General features: G+C 51.9%; 12 protein-coding genes across 12 annotated transcripts; 3 read left to right on the top strand and 9 right to left on the bottom strand.

Moving 5' to 3' along the window:
* Positions 1-75: 75 nt before the first annotated feature.
* N7510_004730 (uncharacterized protein) lies at positions 76-779 on the top strand (the record flags this gene model as incomplete). The annotated part of the gene is made up of 2 exons (XM_056976656.1): positions 76-245; positions 335-779. The coding sequence occupies 2 exons, from the start codon at positions 76-78 to the stop codon at positions 777-779; spliced, it is 615 nt and encodes a 204-aa protein (XP_056836612.1).
* Positions 780-1,574: 795 nt separating this feature from the next.
* Positions 1,575-3,074, bottom strand: N7510_004731 (putative neutral amino acid permease; the record flags this gene model as incomplete). Its single annotated transcript, XM_056976657.1, has 3 exons — positions 1,575-2,367; positions 2,422-2,851; positions 2,909-3,074. The coding sequence occupies 3 exons, from the start codon at positions 3,072-3,074 to the stop codon at positions 1,575-1,577; spliced, it is 1,389 nt and encodes a 462-aa protein (XP_056836613.1).
* Positions 3,075-3,539: 465 nt separating this feature from the next.
* N7510_004732 (SDR family NAD(P)-dependent oxidoreductase) lies at positions 3,540-4,477 on the top strand (the record flags this gene model as incomplete). Its single annotated transcript, XM_056976658.1, has 3 exons — positions 3,540-3,612; positions 3,668-4,123; positions 4,182-4,477. Coding segments are annotated over 3 exons (825 nt in total), but the record flags the coding sequence as incomplete, so codon positions are not given.
* A 610-nt stretch (positions 4,478-5,087) lies between these two features.
* Positions 5,088-6,771, bottom strand: N7510_004733 (putative amidase; the record flags this gene model as incomplete). Its single annotated transcript, XM_056976659.1, has 3 exons — positions 5,088-6,016; positions 6,069-6,688; positions 6,743-6,771. The coding sequence occupies 3 exons, from the start codon at positions 6,769-6,771 to the stop codon at positions 5,088-5,090; spliced, it is 1,578 nt and encodes a 525-aa protein (XP_056836615.1).
* A 328-nt stretch (positions 6,772-7,099) lies between these two features.
* N7510_004734 (polysaccharide deacetylase family protein) lies at positions 7,100-8,195 on the top strand (the record flags this gene model as incomplete). Its single annotated transcript, XM_056976660.1, has 3 exons — positions 7,100-7,205; positions 7,269-8,007; positions 8,060-8,195. 3 exons carry the CDS (start codon positions 7,100-7,102, stop codon positions 8,193-8,195), a joined length of 981 nt encoding a protein of 326 aa, XP_056836616.1.
* Positions 8,196-9,094: 899 nt separating this feature from the next.
* N7510_004735 (C2H2 finger domain transcription factor) lies at positions 9,095-11,152 on the bottom strand (the record flags this gene model as incomplete). Its single annotated transcript, XM_056976661.1, has 3 exons — positions 9,095-10,106; positions 10,178-10,354; positions 10,521-11,152. The coding sequence occupies 3 exons, from the start codon at positions 11,150-11,152 to the stop codon at positions 9,095-9,097; spliced, it is 1,821 nt and encodes a 606-aa protein (XP_056836617.1).
* A 283-nt stretch (positions 11,153-11,435) lies between these two features.
* On the bottom strand, positions 11,436-11,854 carry N7510_004736 (uncharacterized protein; the record flags this gene model as incomplete). The annotated part of the gene is made up of 2 exons (XM_056976662.1): positions 11,436-11,725; positions 11,818-11,854. The coding sequence occupies 2 exons, from the start codon at positions 11,852-11,854 to the stop codon at positions 11,436-11,438; spliced, it is 327 nt and encodes a 108-aa protein (XP_056836618.1).
* A 180-nt stretch (positions 11,855-12,034) lies between these two features.
* Positions 12,035-14,554, bottom strand: N7510_004737 (uncharacterized protein; the record flags this gene model as incomplete). The annotated part of the gene is made up of 1 exon (XM_056976663.1): positions 12,035-14,554. One exon carries the CDS (start codon positions 14,552-14,554, stop codon positions 12,035-12,037), a length of 2,520 nt encoding a protein of 839 aa, XP_056836619.1.
* Positions 14,555-14,579: 25 nt separating this feature from the next.
* N7510_004738 (P-loop containing nucleoside triphosphate hydrolase protein) lies at positions 14,580-14,993 on the bottom strand (the record flags this gene model as incomplete). Its single annotated transcript, XM_056976664.1, has 1 exon — positions 14,580-14,993. The coding sequence occupies one exon, from the start codon at positions 14,991-14,993 to the stop codon at positions 14,580-14,582; it is 414 nt and encodes a 137-aa protein (XP_056836620.1).
* Positions 14,994-15,431: 438 nt separating this feature from the next.
* On the bottom strand, positions 15,432-16,764 carry N7510_004739 (uncharacterized protein; the record flags this gene model as incomplete). Its single annotated transcript, XM_056976665.1, has 3 exons — positions 15,432-15,916; positions 15,976-16,332; positions 16,392-16,764. The coding sequence occupies 3 exons, from the start codon at positions 16,762-16,764 to the stop codon at positions 15,432-15,434; spliced, it is 1,215 nt and encodes a 404-aa protein (XP_056836621.1).
* A 1,346-nt stretch (positions 16,765-18,110) lies between these two features.
* N7510_004740 (S8 family peptidase) lies at positions 18,111-19,714 on the bottom strand (the record flags this gene model as incomplete). Its single annotated transcript, XM_056976666.1, has 3 exons — positions 18,111-18,278; positions 18,329-19,267; positions 19,340-19,714. The coding sequence occupies 3 exons, from the start codon at positions 19,712-19,714 to the stop codon at positions 18,111-18,113; spliced, it is 1,482 nt and encodes a 493-aa protein (XP_056836622.1).
* Positions 19,715-19,928: 214 nt separating this feature from the next.
* Positions 19,929-20,204, bottom strand: N7510_004741 (uncharacterized protein; the record flags this gene model as incomplete). The annotated part of the gene is made up of 1 exon (XM_056976667.1): positions 19,929-20,204. The coding sequence occupies one exon, from the start codon at positions 20,202-20,204 to the stop codon at positions 19,929-19,931; it is 276 nt and encodes a 91-aa protein (XP_056836623.1).
* Positions 20,205-20,384: the final 180 nt, after the last annotated feature.

The following is a 20,384-nucleotide window of genomic DNA, read 5'->3' on the forward strand; positions in this document are numbered from 1 at the left end:
GGGAGGAGGGATAGATTCCGGGGGAAAATTAATTATATATGAGACAATGCTATCGACGTGATGCAAAACACCACCATGATGATAGTCGAGAGTGCGCTGAATGTCGCCCCTAATAATAGCGAAAGTGGTACAGGGAACACTTGGAACCAGTGGTCATCAAGTGCTCCGTATCTTATGCGAAATGGGTCCTTGGCCGCTCCCTTTAAGGATCTGACCTACAATATTTTAAGTGGCGAAGCCAGCAAGTACGTGATTTCGAGTGCCGTGGCTGCTGCTTGGATCGCACAAAAAAGCGGACAGATGATATCTCAGGAACGCATCCTTGCAATATTAGCCTCCACTATCTTGACGGCGCTCGTGCCTGCTCGGCCGACGGGACAACAGCCTATTTTTACATGATCAGCCAAACACTAACTCCGGCCTATGCATGGGGCACCTACGTTCCTATTACAGGAGCGAAGAACGTTGGCAGCTACGGTCTTGACCTCAGCAAGATGGGCGGGGCAGCGGATTGGATCAGTTCCAAATATCAGTCTACGCGGGGATACACGCCACAATTTTCACCTACGGGAATACTCAACGATCTCACGGGCAGCGATCCTGTTCCGTACGGTCTCTTTATTAACCTTCCCGTGTTGAAAGCAGACGGCATCGCTCCCCCGGACATCTACTCTATGGGTGGTGAAGATGGAACTCCCAAGGAAATTCTTATGATGGAAGTGCTGAGCGAACTCCCATACCTCAAGGATTGGGCATATCCAGATTCTGTGACTCCATAGCGCTGAAATGGGGTCAATAAGCGTTTCTATTCAAAGCAAAGCTGCTAAGACGAGGAACACCCGCTCCTGCTAGCTTTACGCTTCCACTGCACACGATATAAGGTCTTATCCGAGACCACGACATATCCTTGACTTATGATAGCATAATCACTGATCAGGATAATTTTATTTGTCATTTTGCGAGCTGCGTGCTACCGAATATACGAAGTTTTGTTCTGTGTGAGCGAGGCAATCGCCAACTCTGCCTAACCCATCGTTGCCCACTGTCTCATACGTGCGATGACACAGTACATTCCATGCACTTACCTTTTAGTTGACTCGGACCTAACAACCATAAGCCCTTCCCAGATGATGTGTTAAAGCCAATAGACATGCTGAAGTGAAAAAATTTGTGCAAAAATTAATGACAAAGCTGTTCGCGAGCGTGCCTCAGAACTAAATGGCGGTCTCAAATGTGAGATTGAGCACCCAACCGCGTGGGGACGCGGATCCCTCATAGGCTGCGCCAACTATCATGCTCGCATTCGCTTCCTCGACAACAGCTCTGCTAGGCTCATTCGAGTAGCTCGAATAAACAGCAGCATTCCCCAATCACTCGTCGACTACGTCAATGCCATCCTCAAATTTCTCGAAACGACTAAATTGCCTATTCGAGCGTTTGATTATAGCATCGTTAGCGACGGCAACAACAAGTCGGGCGTGAGCTATATTCTTGTTTCTTGTCCGATCTTCTAATTTTGCAAGATTTTAACTTTATTATAGACCGAGTAGCAATTTGGATTGGATGTAAATATCTCACGACCCGCTATTATCCGCGCAGGAAAACGCCGAGGAGATCTGCCCATCTCTATACGCCTCGTTGATCTGGACTATGACGCCATATGTGCCACCGACAGTCATAAACACACCCAACAAGATCAAAAGCACATGCAACCCATAGATGACACGGGAGATCACATTGCCCTTGAGATAATGCCCATGGGTATAAAGCCATAACCAACCAGGCAGACACAAGGCCAAAGGCGCAAAGCATAAGGCACCAACCAGCGCTAGAACATAGTTAAAAATGGGAATCGCGCATGCCAGTATGAAGGAGATGGAAGCCATTCCAACTGTGCATCCTAGCCAGGTTCCCCAGTGGACGATGGTGTTGGCCTGCAGATGGCGCGAGTTGCGCAAGATTCGCACGAATAGATACTTGGCCGCAACGTGCACATAAAGACAGCCACTGACAATCAGCCCCGGCAATGCGATCCCATATGCAACCCGCTTAACTGTTGTGCCGGCACTACCCAGGGACGGAGAGGCAATCCACTTCCCGCACCAGGCATAGATGACCAGACTGAAAGTCAGGTAAGACGCTGTTACGAGGCCCATGCTGAGATACACCGCTTTAGGGTAGTCCTTTGGCTTACGCATCTCTGAGATGACGGGCAGAAAGGCAGAGGTTGCGGCACTAGAGACAAAGATCGTGGCAGCAGCTGTGATTCCTGTTGTAAAGCTAGGATTACCAATTGCTTGATACCCTAGGTCAAAGTTACCAGTCTGAGGCGCTGCTGCTGGCCGATCTCTTGTGGTAACGGCAATGCTAAAGGATATATATTAGCATCGGGGGAGGATAGACAGCAGGCGATGAACTTACACAATGATAAAAACGGCGATATAGACACTCGCAAAGCCAATCCATGTGAGCCAGCCAATATGGGAGAATTTGCGCACGCTTGCACATATAACGATAATCACAGTTGCAATGAATGTGAACCAGACAGTGCAGACCGCATGAAGTGATAATGCATTCAAAGCTGTCGATACACCAATGATACCAGACGCGGCCACGATCACGTAGCTAAGTGTAAACAATAATCCGACGATTTCTTTCGTAACAGCTCCGCCAACGACCTGGGCCATGTCGGCAACGGAATGGCAGCCTGGGTGCTTATTGCGGAAATTGCCTTGGATGATTGCACAGTAGGAATTGAGGACTGTCCAACCTACGACGTTGATCGCCCCAGGGAAGGCTCCCAGCTCGTACATCAGAGATGGAATTGAAAGTACGCCAGTGGCGAAAATAACTGTGCGTTTATGGTTAGATCAAGCCGCAGCGTAGTCTCAAGGGCGTGCCTACTTACTCTTCAAAAAGATGATGGCTGCCCGAATCCAGCTCACTGTTCTGAAATCTACCTGTCCCTCTCCTCTCTGAAAGACCTCGAAGCTTTCCCTCTCATCCTCCTTCGTGTAAGTTGGGACATCTTCAGCGCAGTTCACCTCCTTAATATCCTCGGTTTCGGTCGCCATGTCGAGTACGAGCTCAGGTTAGATAGCAATTCCCAGACAAGTCGCATGCCCTCGGAACCGGAGAGGGTTGCAAGCGTAATATATAGACCAACCCCAAATCAGGATAACGAATAAACGTTTCCCTCAACGCATAATGGGCAACCTTGTCGCTGGGCTAACGTCTCAGAGAAAAGCGATATCAGCATCAAGCAACGAAGGACATTGGGCCGGGGATTCTCCACTGTTGCCCCCTATCCGAGAGTCTGATAAGGCCCCATGACGGCTCATCGACCTATGATGAACCTCGCAGATGGTCCAAATTGGAGTCGTTGCCACTTGCGGATAGTTGGGGTATGATAAAAGACCCGGGGGTTTGGAGTTTCCGAGAACGACCCCAACACCCCCACCTTTTTATCTCGGGTATGAGATATAGAGCCATTTGAGAGAATTCGACGGATAAGAAGACAAAATAATCGCAAGAAAGTTTTATCCACTTCCTATTCGTTTCTGATGACTTTGTTTCGTGGTGTCGCAGTTGTCACCGGCGCTGGTGGAACCGGTAAGAGACTGTGAATACAGGATCGCTGTCAAGAGCTTACCTTGTATCTTCATAGGCATCGGAGCAGCAGTTGCCAAAGCATTTGCTGCTGCAGGATGTGAACGCATCGCTATTACAGATATAAACGAGACATCAATCGAACAGACCAGGGTAGCGATCTCTTCAGCCCACCCCAAGACACAACTGCTGGTCGAGATTGGAAATGTTGCAGATGACAACTTTGCAGAGACATTTATCAACAAGATAGTCAGCGAGTTTGGTAGAGTAGACTATGCGGTCAATTGCGCTGGCGTGCTCGGCCAGTCTCTGCGTTCAGCAGAGACACCGGTCGAAGAGTTCGACCGCATCAACAATATCAACTACCGGGGCTGTTGGCTCTCATCGCGTGCGGAACTGAAGCAGATGGTAAAACAGGATCCACTTCCAAGCCATGATCCTGAGAGACCGCCACAGCGTGGTGCAGTTGTGAATATTGCAAGTCAGTTAGGCATTGTCGGCCGCCCAACTGCCCGTAAGTTTTCATGATCTTCCACCAATGCAGAATTGAGGTTGATATAAGATATGTTTAGCGTCTTATTGCGCCTCAAAATCCGCCGTTATTGGAATGACGCGAGCAGATGCAATCGATTACTCTCAAGATGGGATTCGTGTGAATTGTGTTTGTCCGGGTGTCATTGAAACCCCGATGATCATGAAGGAGGCCGAGGTCAGGGAACGCATTACCCCCGCTATGGAGATAGCTCCCATGAAGAGAATGGGAAAACCAGCAGAGATTGCAGATGCGGTGCTATTTTTGTGCTCCACACACGCATCTTTTGTTCAGGGACATGCTATGGTGGTTGATGGAGGTTATATAACTGTTTAGGCAGAATATTGAACTTTGTAAATTGACCATCAGTGCAGATTGTCAGCAAAAATGGCACTTAAGAGTAGATAATCGACAGGTGGTTAGATATATAAAATGAGGCTGTGGCTGAGTAGTTCACAATGGCATGGCCATCCTACGTAGCTGAAGTACCGACGTTGAATGATTTTAATATAGACTGCTCTTCATCATCTTCCAATCTGTACTATCTTCATTGAAACCGCATGCAAATTGCATATTAATTCTAAACCTGGCTACCCCTATCTACACCATTATCGGCTGCTCCTGCCCTTGTTCGTACCTTGGTTGCTGCCCAGTTGTATACTCGATAGGCTGAGTGCTCACAAGTAATGCCCCTATACCAATGTGATGGATAATGCGTCACCAGAGCTCGAGATACATTGACTTACCAAACTCGGCAAGCCACTCTGCTGCATCACCAGTATCGAGCTGATATCTTTAACTGAGATAAACTTGCATTGGTATAGATAGATAAAATATGCCCCAGATAGACAAGGAGACTGGACTACCGATATCAACAATGTTATTTATCTCTTGTATACATACACCCGACGAGGCCTGGGAAAAAGGGGACAAGTGGAGAATGTTATTACATCTTCTTCCAGTCAAAGTGAGTCTCCCAAGCATGTCCAGCCCTCAGAATCTTTTCCTCTTTCCACAAGCCGCCAACTATCTGCATTCCCACCGGCAATAAAACATCCCCGTCCTCTTTAGCCGGTGCAGATCCAACCGGAATCGACATTGCGGGATGACCAGTCACATCGAAGATGGCCGTGTTGATTGTGAGGCCCATACTCGGCTTCACCGACTCGAGAGGCAAGCCTCGCTTGCCATGTTTTGGTGCCACTACTGGAGTTGTCGGCATCACTAGGACATCGAAATTTTCAAATAGTACTTCGTACTTGTCTCGCAGCTGTCGGCCAATATTGACTGTCTTGCCGTACAAACCCGGGAAGCGTGATGATAGATAAAGGCCGTTGATGATGACGTTCTTCGTGGAAGGAAATGCTCGCTGGAAGCCCTCATCAGTCCATGGGAGGCTTGCTTGTTGCTGTTCAGTCAAGTAGAGCTCCCGTCGTCCAGCACTCTGACCGAGTAGAGTTTGCGTCCCTGAAATACGTTGCTGGATGGTCCAGATCGCTGGCCCGTGCAGGTGGTCTGGCAGCGACACTTCCTCGATGTGTGCCCCTAGGTCTTTAAACTTCTTCGCCGCTGTCATTACCGTAGCTCTAACCACAGGGTCAATTGCGCTATGATTGAATCCTTCAGTCAAAATTCCGACTTTGAACCCATCCAGCCGTGCCGGGTTCTGCTGCAGTATAGCTGCAAATCGAGTTGACCCTGGCTTTGGACTACAAATCGACTTGTCGTCTATACCATCATAGCCACTCATCACATCTAGACATGTTGCGGCATCCAACGTGGTCCGTGTCAGGGGCCCGACATGGTCATTGAGGGCATCGCCGCTGGTGATTCCAGTAAATGGAACCCGTCCATAAGTTGCCTTAAGGCCGACGCCTGCAAGACTCTTAGCTAATCGCTTTCATGCTAGTATCAAAAAAAGACTTACACCCGCACAACGCTGCAGGAACTCGGATACTCCCGCCCTGATCTCCTCCGATGGTGATGTCTACCAGCCCGGCAGCCACCAAGGCTGCACCACCAGACGTACTCCCACCAGCGGAGTAGCCCTCGGCATGGGGATTCTCAACTACACCTTGCGCACTGGTATACGAGGAAGTAGAATGACAGTAGTTCTCGCATGTCGACGTCCCGTGAATATCTGCGCCAGCTTCTAGCAGTCTAGTCACGATTGTGGCATCTGTAACTGGCGTCCAGGAAGGAATGATGTCGCTTCCCAGCAGCTGTGGTACTCCTGCAACAGCAATCACATCCTTAAGACTAACTGACTTCCGAGCCAACGGCCCCTCTGCATTGCCCCTGATTAGAAACCGGTGTACCCACGCCTGCCCTAAGACCTGTTCCTCTTCACTCGGCCTGCGTACATTTTCGCGCGGATAGCGGGTCTGATCTGAGATGGGCTGGTAGTCCGGCAGAGCAGCGACTGTCTCGGCGCAGTCATGGACCGCCGCCAGGAGCGTGTGGAAGTCCTTTGCCTCGGCGGGGTCGATGGTCAACCCGAGGGGCGCGAGAAGAGACTCCGCGTCACCAGGTTTGACTGGGTTGCCTCTGTAAATAAATGGATTAGTACTTGTCAATTCCTTTTAGCTGTTTGATTCTCACTCCGAAATGCTCGTGAATAGGACCGACATGGTTATGCGACTTGAAATGTAGCACGTCAGTAACCAGGGAGAGTATGGAGAGGCAATGTCTAAGTAATAAAAAATTTCTAGTTTAATCGGGCTCACCCGACATGCTGGATTCGGAGAGACCGACACGTTTGTCCAAAAGAGGAGACAATCCTAATCAGCCGGTGACTCCAACATCGCGGGTGCCGCCGTTGGGGTCATTGATAAACCTACTCCAACGACAACTGTGTAATTGTGTATAATTCCGACGCTTATCTTCCCCGCATCGTGACGTTTGAAAGCATTAACTATTCTTCATCCTGAATCCTTCTTGTCTGCTGTTAATCACAATATGGCCCCAAAACGCGTTCTTATCACGTACGGTGTCGACGTCGATGCTGTGGCCGGGTGGCTCGGCTCGTATGGCGGCGAAGATTCCCCGAACGACATCAGCCGTGGTAAGTGACGAAATTTTGCTGGTCGCTGTCTACAGGCATATTCTAATGTGTCACGGAATCTAGGGCTCTGGGCAGGGACAGTAGGGACCAGACGTCTGCTGAAATTGTTCGACAAGTACAACATCAAAACTACCTGGTTCATCCCGGGCCACTCGCTGGAGACCTTCCCCGAGGACATGGCAGCTGTCCGAGACGCGGGTCATGAAATTGGGCTGCACGGCTACTCGCACGAGAATCCGACTGATATGACCATCGAGCAGCAGCGGGACGTGCTCGACAAGACCTATCGCATGCTGACCGAATTTTCGGGCAAACCCCCACGCGGGAGCGTAGCACCTTGGTACTGTTCCATTCCTCATGTTAAAGTTGTCCACCGGTCTAACAATGAAGGGAATAGGTGGGAAACAAGCCGCGAAGGTGCCCAACTCCTCCTCGATTACGGCATCGAGTATGACCACAGCATGAGCCACGAAGACTGCCAGGCCTATTATCTACGGACGGGCGACAGCTGGACTAACATCGACTACGGTAAACAGGCGCACGAGTGGATGAAGCCGCTCGAGCACGGCCCCCAGACGGGACTCGTTGAGATTCCTTCGAACTGGTACATCGACGATCTGCCGCCGATGATGTTCATCAAGAAGGCACCCAATAGCCACGGCTTCGCCAACCCACGTGATATCGAGGATATCTGGCGCGACCATTTCGACTACTTCTATCGCGAGTACGACGAGTTTATCTTTCCTATTTCGATCCATCCGGATGTATCAGGACGGCCGCATGTGCTTCTTATGCATGAACGGTGAGTGTGGGATATATTACCCAAGACATAACATTTGCTGATTTATTTACAGCCTTATTGAGCACTTCATGAAGCATGAAGGCGTTGAGTTTGTCACTATGGAGCAGGTTTGCGATGAATTCAAGAAGAAGAACGCGCCGCCTGCTGGGGCACTGATGCCTGCGAAGGCGGGTGCGATGTTGAAGTAATGTGACTCCTATTAAAATGCAATTTTGTTTCTTGTAATAAGTGGTATCGCTCGTTCTTTTTTTGCGCTTTTACACCATAACTAGCTACTAGTTGATGTTATATATATTCTTGGTTCGATATGTTATGTTCAAAATCAAAGTATAGCCATGTACTGCTCCAAACTCTGACCGAGGACATTAATGAAAGGCCATTGCGTATTTCTCCGAAATAGCCTCGCCCAAAGCTTCAGGACAGCCACTCCCAGTGCGGCTGGCTCGAAATCTGTTGGAGCCTCTCCTTCGATGTCCAAGTCAATGGACGAGTAGGCTTCTTCGACGATGCACCGTGTCCACCGGAGAATGCGACTTTCGTTTTCTTCATGATTGTCAGTTGCCTATAACACGGAAATGCAGTTCTTTTAGGGAATAGGAGAGGGGGAAGTCATACCGCTGAGAGCTTGATCAGGCCCGGCCTCAGAAAGGGTAAAAAGCCACTTGCTGAGCAGAACAGCGCATTCCAAGCTCGCGATAGAATGCCTCACACTCCAGAAAAAAGCTTGACTGCGTGCAACATGGTCAATTCCCAACCGGACAGGAATACTGAGCGCATGTGCAGCATAGATGAGAGCCGGGATTAACCGATAGCTTCTCTCCGGACGGGGAGAGCGACGCAGGGCGGTTGCAATGCATGCAGGATCTCGAGTCTCGAGGCGGCGGTGTGGACCCAAGTTCAGGGATAACCGTACATAGGCAAGACCAAGCAGCGCGCTAGAGGTGAATGGAATTGGCCCGTTGGCGTTGTGTGGATCGAGGCTTGACTCTGGGGCTTGTTGCCAGACAGATGTCCAGGAGCGAAGTGCTCGTCTGCGAATGGCAAGGTGAGTTAATATATGGTCCAAGTGGTGGTTTGATTATTGCACTTACTCGAGTTTATTGAGCTCTTCGGTTGGCAGTGTGGCGGATCCGTGATTCCCATTAGGCAGAGAGAGCTCGCTCACAAGATGGATTCGCTGTAACAGTCCATGCAGAAGAATATAATTTCCTAGCGGCGCCGGGATGGGATCTAAGACGGCTTTTGAGCGCGATTTCTGGAGGAGCAAGGTCAATGCGTCCTGGAAGAACAGTTGCTGGGCGCCTCTGTTTCGCTGGGCAGCCTCCCATTCCCCGGCAGTGGTCGCAGTCCATTCGCTAGTGCAACAGGGCAGTCGCAAATGGATCTCGCTGCTACGGAGTGAAGGGTATGCATTGTAGGAAACGCTGTGCATGTGAATGAAGCAGAACGAAATCAGCTTCGTACGGCGGATGGATTCCTGATCTGCCCACTCATGCCACTCGAGTGATGGACGTGGATCGGACCAAGACGCATGCTCTGTAAGTCCAGCCTCGCGCAGATGTCGAACCAGTAGACTCTGGAGAGTGAATGCCTCCTGGACTAGTTCGGCATTCTCCCACGTTGAATATCCCATCAGAACAAGCAAGCACCGAATGATTTCAACTTGCCTCCAAGAGCCATATTCTTCTGTAGGCCCCGGTGAGACACTTTCATGACTAGAATACCGCGAGGCTCCAAGCGGCACAGACATTCCGTTATTCAAGTTAATTTTTGGTGAATGGCTTGAATGGCCTGCTAGCCGATCAAAGAGAATCGCCTTTGATACACGGTAAATTCTGTCCGCATTGTGATGTTCAAATCTGTATTGGGCTCCGATAGTCATGAGCGCCAGTACCAGCTCTGGAGAATGCTCGTTGATGCGAAATGTCGGGATATGAATGAATGGAAGATGAGGATGGAATCCCTCGAAGTATGAGGTAAGATATCGTGTCAGTGTATGTCGAGAAGGCAACACAAAATCTGGTATCACGTGGCGGAATCCCTCGAGAGAAGCCGCCAACCGGAACCGTTGGTCCTCGGTGACATTAAATCTTGAAGTTCTCTTCGCAATTTGCGGTGGCTCTGTAAGACAGTTAGCTAAGGGAGAAAAAACCAACGAATTGAAATACACTTACCCGAGTCCGACAGCGTCCCTAGACTTTGGTCTCCTCGTGGGACAGAGGGCAGCCAGGACCTAAATGGCGAATCACCTCGTGATTCTCCAGGATTCTTATGTGGTCTCGTAGATTGCTCCTGAACAACTCGGTTCGGTTCCCGAACGTCGTCAGGACCATTTTCTTCCGCGGCCCTTTGGGGGGTTTCTCCCTCACTGGGAAGCCATTCTGCCGTTAAACCAATAGAATCCAGGAAGTGAGTGAAATCCTGGAAATGATTCAAGTTGTCTGGTAAATAAGGAAGGGGTTGCGCTGAACAAGGTCAGCACAGTTAAAGATCAAAAAGAGCCTCGTTCGCACGTACAAGTAGCATTATAATCACCCGGTAAAAGGAGCTGGGCCGCCTGTAGCATGTCAGGGTCATGCACTAGACCCGGATTCGATGACAATGGTGGATTGTGACCAGAATCAGCCGGCAGCATAGCGCTTTGGTCCTGTTCTAAATACGACCCCGGAGCCGGTGGTGGTGCATGCTGCGCGCCAGCCCACGGACCTGCAGCACTGGGACGGGCCGCCGTTGCATTATAGGGCTGCAGGATCGATGCAGGAACGCTTAAAGGCGGAACAACACCTCGCTGTCGGTCCGGAGTAGTCCCCGTGGGGACACCCGATTGGGTAGTTGGCGAGGTGAGGCCATCCTGGTGCGCGAGGCGATCATGGCGCTTGAGCAGGTCTCTGCGAGTAAATGCCGCCCCACAGAAACAGATGAAGGGTTTCTCTTTGGTGTCTATCCATCCGTCAGTTAGTCGCAGGAATCCTCCTCGGGGGCCAGTTGCCCTAGCTCGATGATCCCGGACATGGAGCAACTCACGAGTGCGGATATGGCGCTCCAGATGCTCCGTTCGCCGGAAGTTCCGACCGCAATGGAGACAGACTCGCGTCTTAGCCTCACGACGAACCCCTCTAGGGCCCTGAGGCGATGGGGAAGGCATCAAGGCATTTGGGGTCTTCTAGCTATTGATGGAGAATTTGCTTGGAGAAAGCGAAGTTGCTTGGAGAAAAGCGACGATGTGGATTTCCGGGGAGGCGGAGGTTGGACCCCAATTCTTATCCTGCTCCGACGGCCCGAGTTGGGGTCAAGGGGGCAAACTACGGGTAAACTCCGAAAAGATCCGCTTGGTCGACGAGATAAGGTACACGAGTACTATGACATCACCTCTATCAACTCCATGGAAACAAAGAAAAGTAGTACGTACATAGCCCATAACCCCTTCCTCAATCGAGTAAATGCCCTACAACGGCATCCACTGAAGTTGCGGCAGCAGTTGTCAGGACTGGCTCGACATCGACGAGGTTCATCTTCTCCCTCAGCGCCTTGGGAATAAATCGCGCCTCAACACGCTTCATGGCCTGCTGCACCTCCTCCGAGTAGGGGTTGTCGGCGTGGACGAGTGTGGCCAGATCAATGTCCTGAACTCGAGCGCCACCATTCACGAACTCCTTCCATCTGTTCCTGGCAACAGCCATGGGATCTTCTTTGGGTTCAGCATCATCACTCACATCGACTGAAGCTTCCGGTGTGAGCACATTGACCGCATTGTCATCGCTGGTTGTATCCGACTCGCAGCCACAATGATGGTCATGGTCAGTGCCGCACTTGAGTAAGCAGGCGACACCGCAGCATTGTCGAACATGGCTGCAAACCAGGCTGCAAGACACCCATTCGTGGCTGAAACTAATCCATACTGCTTATTAGAAATATCCGAATCACCCTCCCTCCTGCAACTTACGCATGGCATTGAATTGGGCATTTATGGCCACATGCCAGGTTATCCCCGCATTGATCGCTGCAGCCTCCGTTGATGGTAGTCCAGTCACTGAGCTCTGATCAAGAAACAACAAGTCAGCAAATTTTTTACTTTGAGATACTGTGATAGTTCACCCGTAATGAGCGTTTCCTTGCCATGACTCTGGCACGTCAAGGGTAACTGGGAGCCCAGACGTGGTTTAGCGGCGTCCTCGCACATCATGTGTACAACTTTGTTCCACAGCGGACTCTCGTTGAGAACTTTGTTTGCGTCCCCAAAGATGTAGAATCCACTCCTTGCGCGAGACAGGGCTACGCAGACTCTGCTCTCAACAGAAAGAAACCCAATGCCTCGATGCTGGCTGCTGCGAACCAAAGACAACAGGACAATCTCATTTTCTTCTCCCTGATACGAATCGACTGTGACAACTTTCACGAGATGCTTGGAGAGATATGGATGTGTCCTCATAATCTTCAAAATCAATTTCCTCTGACCATTATAAAATGTCAAGACAGTGATGTTATGAACCGGTATTCCGTTCAAAGCAAGGTAGGCAAAAAATTCAACCACCATCGATGCCTCATTCTCGTTGAGCTTCGAGGCGAGGCTGTCATTGCTCTCAGGCCAGTCGTGGTTAAAGAAGAAAGAGCGGAGGTCGCCCATCCCTGGCACGGAGGCGCGGCTCTGAACAGAGACATGATCGATAAGCTCCCCGTAGATGGGCGACAGCAACCTGCGGAACTCCGTTGCCATTCGCCTTTGTTCTCGGAGCTTGATGTAAGGCATGCCGTTGTTGACTAGACGCTCAAACATTGAAATCTCGAGGAAGAAAGGCTCGGATGCCAAATCCTGCAAAGCACAGTGGCCCTTCAATTGTTGATGGTCACCAACCAGGATCAACTGATGCAGAGAGTTAAAGCAAGCAGCCGCGATTGGTGCCTCGATACACTCGGCTGCTTCTTCAATCAGAACAATACGAGGGTTCAAGCTTGAGAGCAGGCCGCGATATTTGCTCAAGCCGGTTGTCGTCATCCCAATTACTTTGGCACTCTGCAGAGTGTAGTAGTCCTTCTCCCATTTTCCGATCTGGAATTTTTCGCAGGTTGCTGCATAGGATACTGCCAGCTTCCGAAATTTGATGGTGAGCATCAGTAACAGTTTATTTCGCAGGATATTGTAGATGGCCCCGCGAAACTTGCTCGGAATACTCCACAAGTCCTTCGACGTCAGATATTTAGCTGCTGCAACCTCGGAGACTGAACTCAGTCCTTGACTGCGGAACGCTTCCAGCAGATGGACGAATCTGCCTTTGAGAACTTCCAGGTCATCTTCTTCCTGGCCATGTTCTGCCTCAATTTCTCTGAGCTGCTCGTACTCTAGATCAGTCTCATTCTCGACAAACCCGAATGTCTCGCGCGAGTAGTCAACGTCAAAAGCCACTAGCTGATCACCAAGCCATGCTGCGAACAGCTCGAACTTCTCGGTATCCGGGCGCATCCACGCACTCGCACCTCGCTCAAGAGAGCGAAGTTGGGCTTCATTAAGCAAACCGTGCTGGGCAAAGATGTCGGCTGGGATGGGATTATTGCCGTTTTCGTGATTGAAAGGCTTGAGAAGCTCAACAAATTGGTTGACGAGGATCCGTTGCTCTCGTCTGGTAGGACCAGAAAGTCCGCCATCCACCTCCTTTGGTGGTTCCAAAATCCTGACCTCATACAGTGTCCGTTTGCGAATCTCGACATCAGTACTTCTTCCACCTAGTCGAATGTAGTTAGTCTCAAATCTGGAGACATGGGTAAGAAACTGGTCAAGCGCATGGTTTGTCTGCGCCGCAATGATGATTGGCGGATCACCAGATGCCATGTTTGAAAGAAGAACCTTGAGCGCAACGACGGAGACGTAGGTTTTGCCAGTCCCAGGCGGACCTTGTACAATGGCCAGCTTTTTGGTAAGCATCTCCTTCAAAGCCTGCCATTGACTAGTGTCCAGTCCAATCATTGGGGAGGTCGGCCATTGCCCCAGAATATTGACCTTTTCCCTTCGTTCGCTGTGTGCTTGCGACAGAGCCCGAATATCGACCATCGGTTCTGCCTCCACGTATTCCGGGGCGCAGATGAGAGGCTCCAGGGCGCATATATGCTCGCTCAAAGGAAATCTAAGAAGGAAATGAAACATGTCAGACAATAAGGGATTGAAGATCGGTCTGTCGTATACCCACCTTTCAGAAGACATCTTCTGCAATGCTTTCATGGTGTGTCTGTGGGCCTCGAAGTAACCCGAGTTGGCCTCCACCATGATCCATTCCCGCTGAGGGTCGAATTCGGTTTGCTCTGGTCGTGCAAAGAAGATATCAAGCTCAGGCGGCTCCTTGGTGATATTCTCAAGAGGCCTGGCAGCGACGACCCCCACGATGCACTTTGTATCGAAACAGTCCTGGACGGGAGAAAGAGCGACAACAGAGCCAGCAACTAGTCGCTTTGAGTACTTCCACATGATTTTCTTGCCCGCACGTCTTGTCGAAAAGCGCATGCGAAATGCCAAGCCACGATGGGCGAAGGTCGCCCCGACGATATAGACCTGATTCATTAACAACGATTGCAACAAGTTGACCTCACTGCCAACTCACTTTCTCGTATGTAAACGCATCTTTGGTATCCATGATAGAAGGGTCCTCTCGAACAAGAGCGACCGCATCCCTCAGAGGCGCCACTGCATCTTCGCGGATCAGATTGTAGTGCGTTTTGAGGTATTCTTCCCTGGAGGGCCAAGAACCAGAGATCTTGTTAGGTGCGAGCAAGACATCTTCTGTTTCTGTATCCGTTCCCAGAATCTCGTCCGAGCCAGGAAACTCAGGCTTGTTTCGCCAGTCAGGCTCGGCAGGGTCAGCATTCTTGAAGTATTGCCGCATGGCAGGGTTTACAGGCGGCAGGGTGTGGCTGACGTGGAATTTCTCAATCTGGTCCGGAGCAAGCGGGACATGATATCGGGGAAAGAAGGCATGGCCTCTGATATGACGGGGAGACATGATGAAAGAGTCTGGGTGGTTGACAGGAGAGAGGGAAGAATTGGCGTGTGGGGAGAAAGAGATAGGGAGGGTGAAGAGAGAGAGATAGAGAGAGGAAGAGAGAGAGGAAGAGAGAGAGGAAGAGAGAGAGGAAGAGAGAGAGGAAGAGAGAGAGGAAGAGAGAGAGGAAGAGAGAGAGGAAGAGAGAGAGGAAGAGAGAGAGGAAGAGAGAGAGGAAGAGAGAGAGGAAGAGAGAGAGGAAGAGAGAGAGGAAGAGAGAGAGACGGAAAGAAGTCACACGTCAAAGGAAGGAGCCGTGTTTGTTATAGAAGGACATCTTCCAGCCCATAATCATAGATTAAAAGAAAGTAGTATATAGACAGCGAGAGAATATTTCATCATGACAGCCCAACTCCAGAACAAGGATCATCAGCCCTAAAGTAAGCAACGCATCCAACCTCAAACCTCCTCATGAGAGCTCTTCACCCCCTGCAGTTCCATCCACCCGTCCTTCGCGCTGTTATGCGCAGGCACCGGAGATGGAATGCGATGGTCATGCTCACGCTCGCTCAACAGATCTCCCTCATCACTACAATCCGTCTGAGAATGGGATATCCTCGAAATCGATCGTGACGGAATAGAGGTAGTCTGTTCCTTGGTCATAGAGGAAATGGAAATCGTCGTCGTGACCATGGGCGGGGCGAGGCCTGGCGAACTGGGAAATCCAGGCGAAGGGAAGCCCGGGGAGCACGGGTCCGTGGTGGAGGCGTACTGCTTGTAGTTGTTGTAGTAGAGTTGCGGGTGGCTTCGGCTTCGGGAGGTGGCGGTTTTGATGAAGCGTTGCGTGAAGGGTCGGAAGAGAGGCCAGACGGGTGGGATGGACATGGAGATGAGGACGACCCATTCTTCGACTTCGCCCCAGCGGAAGAGGATGCCGACGCCGTCTGTGTTTCTGTTAGCTATGATCCACTGAAAATGAATGAATGGGGATGGAAGAACGTACAGGACGAGTCATCGCTCAAGATGAACTTGGCAGCCCACGTCCGAACGATGGCAGCCACGCCAGCGAAGACACCACATCCCATGAGGAAACTTAGGCCCCATTTCAGCTTGCGGTCGATCCGCAGCGGCAGTAGCATGTGGATTGGGATGATGGCCAGGTAAAAGTCCGAGAAGGCGGCCACGGCGCCAGCGAAGTATGTGTAGTAGACGCTCTTCCGGTGGTCGCACTGCGCCTGGCGGAGCGGATCCCAGAGTGCGTCGACGGGGCTGCATTGGAACCAAATGAGGAGGATTTGAGGGATATTGACAATGATGTTCACCGCAGCGAGGATGATCAGGCTCTTGCGGATCTTGGGGTCTACATTCAAGCCATGTCAGCAGGGTCTTGGGACTTAATGTGCATGGGGATAGACGAACTGGTCTGTTGATTCATCTCCATCAAAAATGCCGCCACCGCCACCTTCCCCGTGGGAATAGCGAGGTTAAAGAAGAAGACCGTGATCCAAGTAAAAAGAAGGAAGTTATGCAGCTGGCCGGTCTCCGCCACGACAGTCATATGGTTCCCCAGACCGTGCAACACAGAAAGGATGCCAAAGATCTGGGTCATGGCGGTCAATCCCCAGGCGAGGAGCGCCCACATGAGGGCCGTAGTACCGAACTTGTTGATTCGAAGCCGGACATAAACACGCAGGAAGATAAAGAGTGTCGCGATGGCGCCGAGGGCAATTCCGAGACGGAAATCGCTGGGGCCACGCCCGCCGTAGGCGGGGAAGGAATCATGAAGGCTCATGGTGGACTTGGGAGGGAGCGAGAGGGCGAAGTCATCAAAATGGCAGTATAAAGAGTGGACGTGATGCTTGACCACCGGAAACAACCCACGGGTTCCACCGCATACTTTATACGAATCTCACGCCACCGAACTATTAGGTTTCTCAGAATGTCAAAGGCGAGATCCACCAAGCGGGGGCCTCCTATGAACCCCGGAGGGCTCCAGAGAGTAGTGCCAATTGAGTAGAGTTTTCCACTCAACAGGGGAGTGGTTATGGAGCAACACCCTAATTGGGCGTCTGGTGGTAGATCTAGTGTCGACTAGACCGCGATCAAGTGGATCCAACCATTCGGGGGGCAGGCACCGGCCGCATCCCATTGGCGGCGGCGCCCAGAACCGCCAGTGGAATAGACAGGTCGCGGTGACCTGTGCGGTTTGTTTCCTTCGAGCGGTGTCGAGTCCAGATCCCGGAGCTCGGCTCCCACACAGAACTACAGATCGCCCGTGCCCTCGCACGAGCACCATGGGATTACTTGAGGCACAGCTCAGCTATCTACCGACTTCACCACCCGTTCGGAGCAAATTCAATAATGCAGCGGGGGCTCCAGCCGATCTTCCCTTATAGTGGTCACTAGTCTCCCCATCGGCCCATGGATTGGCGATTCTAGCGTGTCGGCTAATACTCCTTCCTGCCCCTGAATCTGGCAGGTCCTTAATTAATCTATTTGTCAGGTCTATCCTGGCTCGGTATTTGGTTGATGCGTCCTGGTAGCATCCTGGTCGTTGTTTATTTTTCCTATTGGTGCTGGGTCTCCACGATGGATCCTGCCGCAATCTTCTCAGGAGTTCGTCGAGAACAGAGGAACTGGAGGCACATCGCACTATTCACATTCTCTCGCCATCGCTGTCAAGACACCGGGCTCCACCGAGCGGCTGAAGGGACGAGGACCAATCCAGAAGGATGGTCGAGTCATGCTCGTCGCATCACCATCTCTATCATGAGTCGATCGCGGATATACTGGTTAAACACCGGGCGGACTACTCCACTCTACACAGGGAGGTTTGCCGTCGATCACAAGAATCCAAAGTCCGAAACTATCAAACACTTTCTAGATCGGGTTTCAATGTTTAGTTGTAGACACATGTATACTACGGTAACGATAAACGGAATAGGAAAAGCGAGACAGTCTGAGTGAAAGGAGGACGGGTATGCCGAGAGACCCGCAGACTCGGTGTGTTGGACAACGAACCCAAAAAGTAACAAAGATGGAAGCCAAATGAAATATAATCTGCGCCGGTTGGTGAACCCTTCAAAATGCCAATAGTGGTTGGTCCCGTCCCAGACAGGACCAAGTGCCTGGCCAGCTCTACGCAGCCACAGCGTCCTTGATCTCGCTGTAGATCGCGCCGAGCTGCTTCTCGGCCTTGTCGACCAGCTGGTTGATGCGGTCCTCAATGGGGCTGGCAGCCTTGTAGCCACCGTCGGCCAGGATCTGGGTGTAGTTGGCAGAACCACCACCGTTCCAGGCAAGGAGCTAAGATCACTGTTAGCATGATCCGTCAGAACAGAACGGGACAAACTTACGTTGGGAGTGTCGGACGGGATGTCGGAAAGAGCATCCACGGTGGCAACGGTGATCAGTGCCTCCTTGAGCTTCTTCGGGGTGATCTCGTCGACCGCGTAGGCCGAGTCCTGAGAAGGCTGCAGGGAAACGTAGTAGGCCAGCAGACCGGCGATGTGAGGCGAGGCCATGGAGGTGCCCGAGATGGTGTTCACGGCATACTTGCTGCCGATCCAGGTAGAGAGGATGTTCAGGCCAGGAGCGAAGATGTCCGTGCACTTGCCGAAGTTGGAGAAGTAGGCACGCTCGTCGCCCAGGGTGGAGGCACCGACGGTGACGGCGTTCTCCGCCGCAGCGGGGGAGTAGTTGCAGGCGTCGGCGTTGTCGTTGCCAGCAGCGACGGCAAAGTGCATGCCCGCCTCGACCGCGGCGTTCACGGCCAGGTCCAGGGTGCGCGAGCTGCCACCGCCCAAGCTCATGTTGGCAACGCTGCCCTTGAAGCCCTTGGCCTTGCCTTCCTTGGCAGCCTTGGCCTTCTTGACGTGCGCATCAGCGGCCCACTCCACACCCTTGACAACATCGGACATGGAACCGGAGCCGTTGGACCGCAGAACCTTGACAGCGTAGACGTGGGCCTTCTTGGCAACACCGTACTTCTTGCCAGCGATGGTGCCCGAGCAGTGAGTGCCGTGGCCATTGCCATCAGCGTCCTCATCGTTCTCCGGGATGGTCTTGCCCCAGTGAGCACGACCGTTGAAGTCAACGTGCTCAGTGTTGGTACCGGTGTCGATGACGTACGCGTCCACACCCTCTCCGCCATCCTCAGCATACAGATACTTATTGAAGGTTCCGAAGGAGAGGCTGTCCCGATGAGAGATACGAGCCAGACCCCAAGGGGCGTTCTTCTCTAGAGCCGGTTCTTCATTAATCCAGACTTCAGAGTCTTTCTCGATATAGTCCACCTATATCGTCAGGTTAGCGACAGAGCTCTCGTTGGGAGGTTGACCGTCTCGTCGGCCCGGGAGAGCACTCACATCCGGATGGCGGCGAACCTGCTCGATCACATCCTCGTGGAAATGGCCAGCATATCCCATCAGAGAGCCCGCGATATGGAAGGTGTGCTTCAGGCCCAGGAAGGCCTCGGAATCAAAGCCGAACAGGCCTCGCTTCTTGAGCTCCTGGCGGCTGGTGCCGGTCTGGGCCGAGTGGATGTCCTGCACCCACATGTGGTGAGCAGCGGCGGACGACGAGTCCACATGCTTCTTAAACACGATAATGTAGGAGTCCGGGATCTCCTGGGAATTCACGGATGACAGGATGGGAGCTGCCTCGTTGTGGATGGAGTCCACGACGATGGGTGACGCAACCGTCAGCAACGGGAGCAGAGTCAGGCTGAGGAGGCCTTTCATGATGGCGAGTCTACGGACGACAGCACGACCAACGAAAATAGAGATGGAGAGTTAAACAATAGACGTAGGACGGGGATGCAGGAGGAGGAGGGAGTGATGGAAGGGAAGACGAGCGAGCGAGGCGAGGAGGCAGTGAGGAGTCACGGATGACATAAGCGGGTTGGGGTGGTGACCTTATCGCCGATGATGCAACCGGATGGCTGGATGATCCGGATTAATACCGCGAAGCAGGATCCAGACCATACCATATCTGATTGCCTGGCCGGGCGAGATCGTCCCGCCGAGTCGCGTGCTCTGGCTCGTCTGACCGTCGTATTGCTAACTTGGGCTCGGCCAGGTCACTCCACAAGACGTAATCAGTGGATCCCCCGGGCCAGCCTCTTATCGCCTGGTTATCGGTCCCCTGCGCCCAGGTCACCTGACGAGGCTGATCCCCGCCCCCGATAGCTGAGGCTCCAAACAACAAACCCAGTGTGTGTGTTATCACCATTTGGCCGTGTCGATCTGATCTTCCCCCTCTGGAATGTCAATGCAAAGCCACCCGGACCCGCTGACCTCCCCCCCCCACCAATGCAGACCATCTCACCCGCCCCAAAGCGACAGTGCATACCAGCAGTCTCCGGGGATCATCCGGCATCCCCGCGATAGTGGTCCAGGACCCGGTGGCATA

The sequence above is a fragment of the Penicillium lagena genome (genome assembly GCF_028827675.1).
Source record: "Penicillium lagena strain IBT 129212 chromosome Unknown utg000002l_segment0_segment0, whole genome shotgun sequence".
NCBI lineage: Eukaryota > Fungi > Ascomycota > Eurotiomycetes > Eurotiales > Aspergillaceae > Penicillium > Penicillium lagena.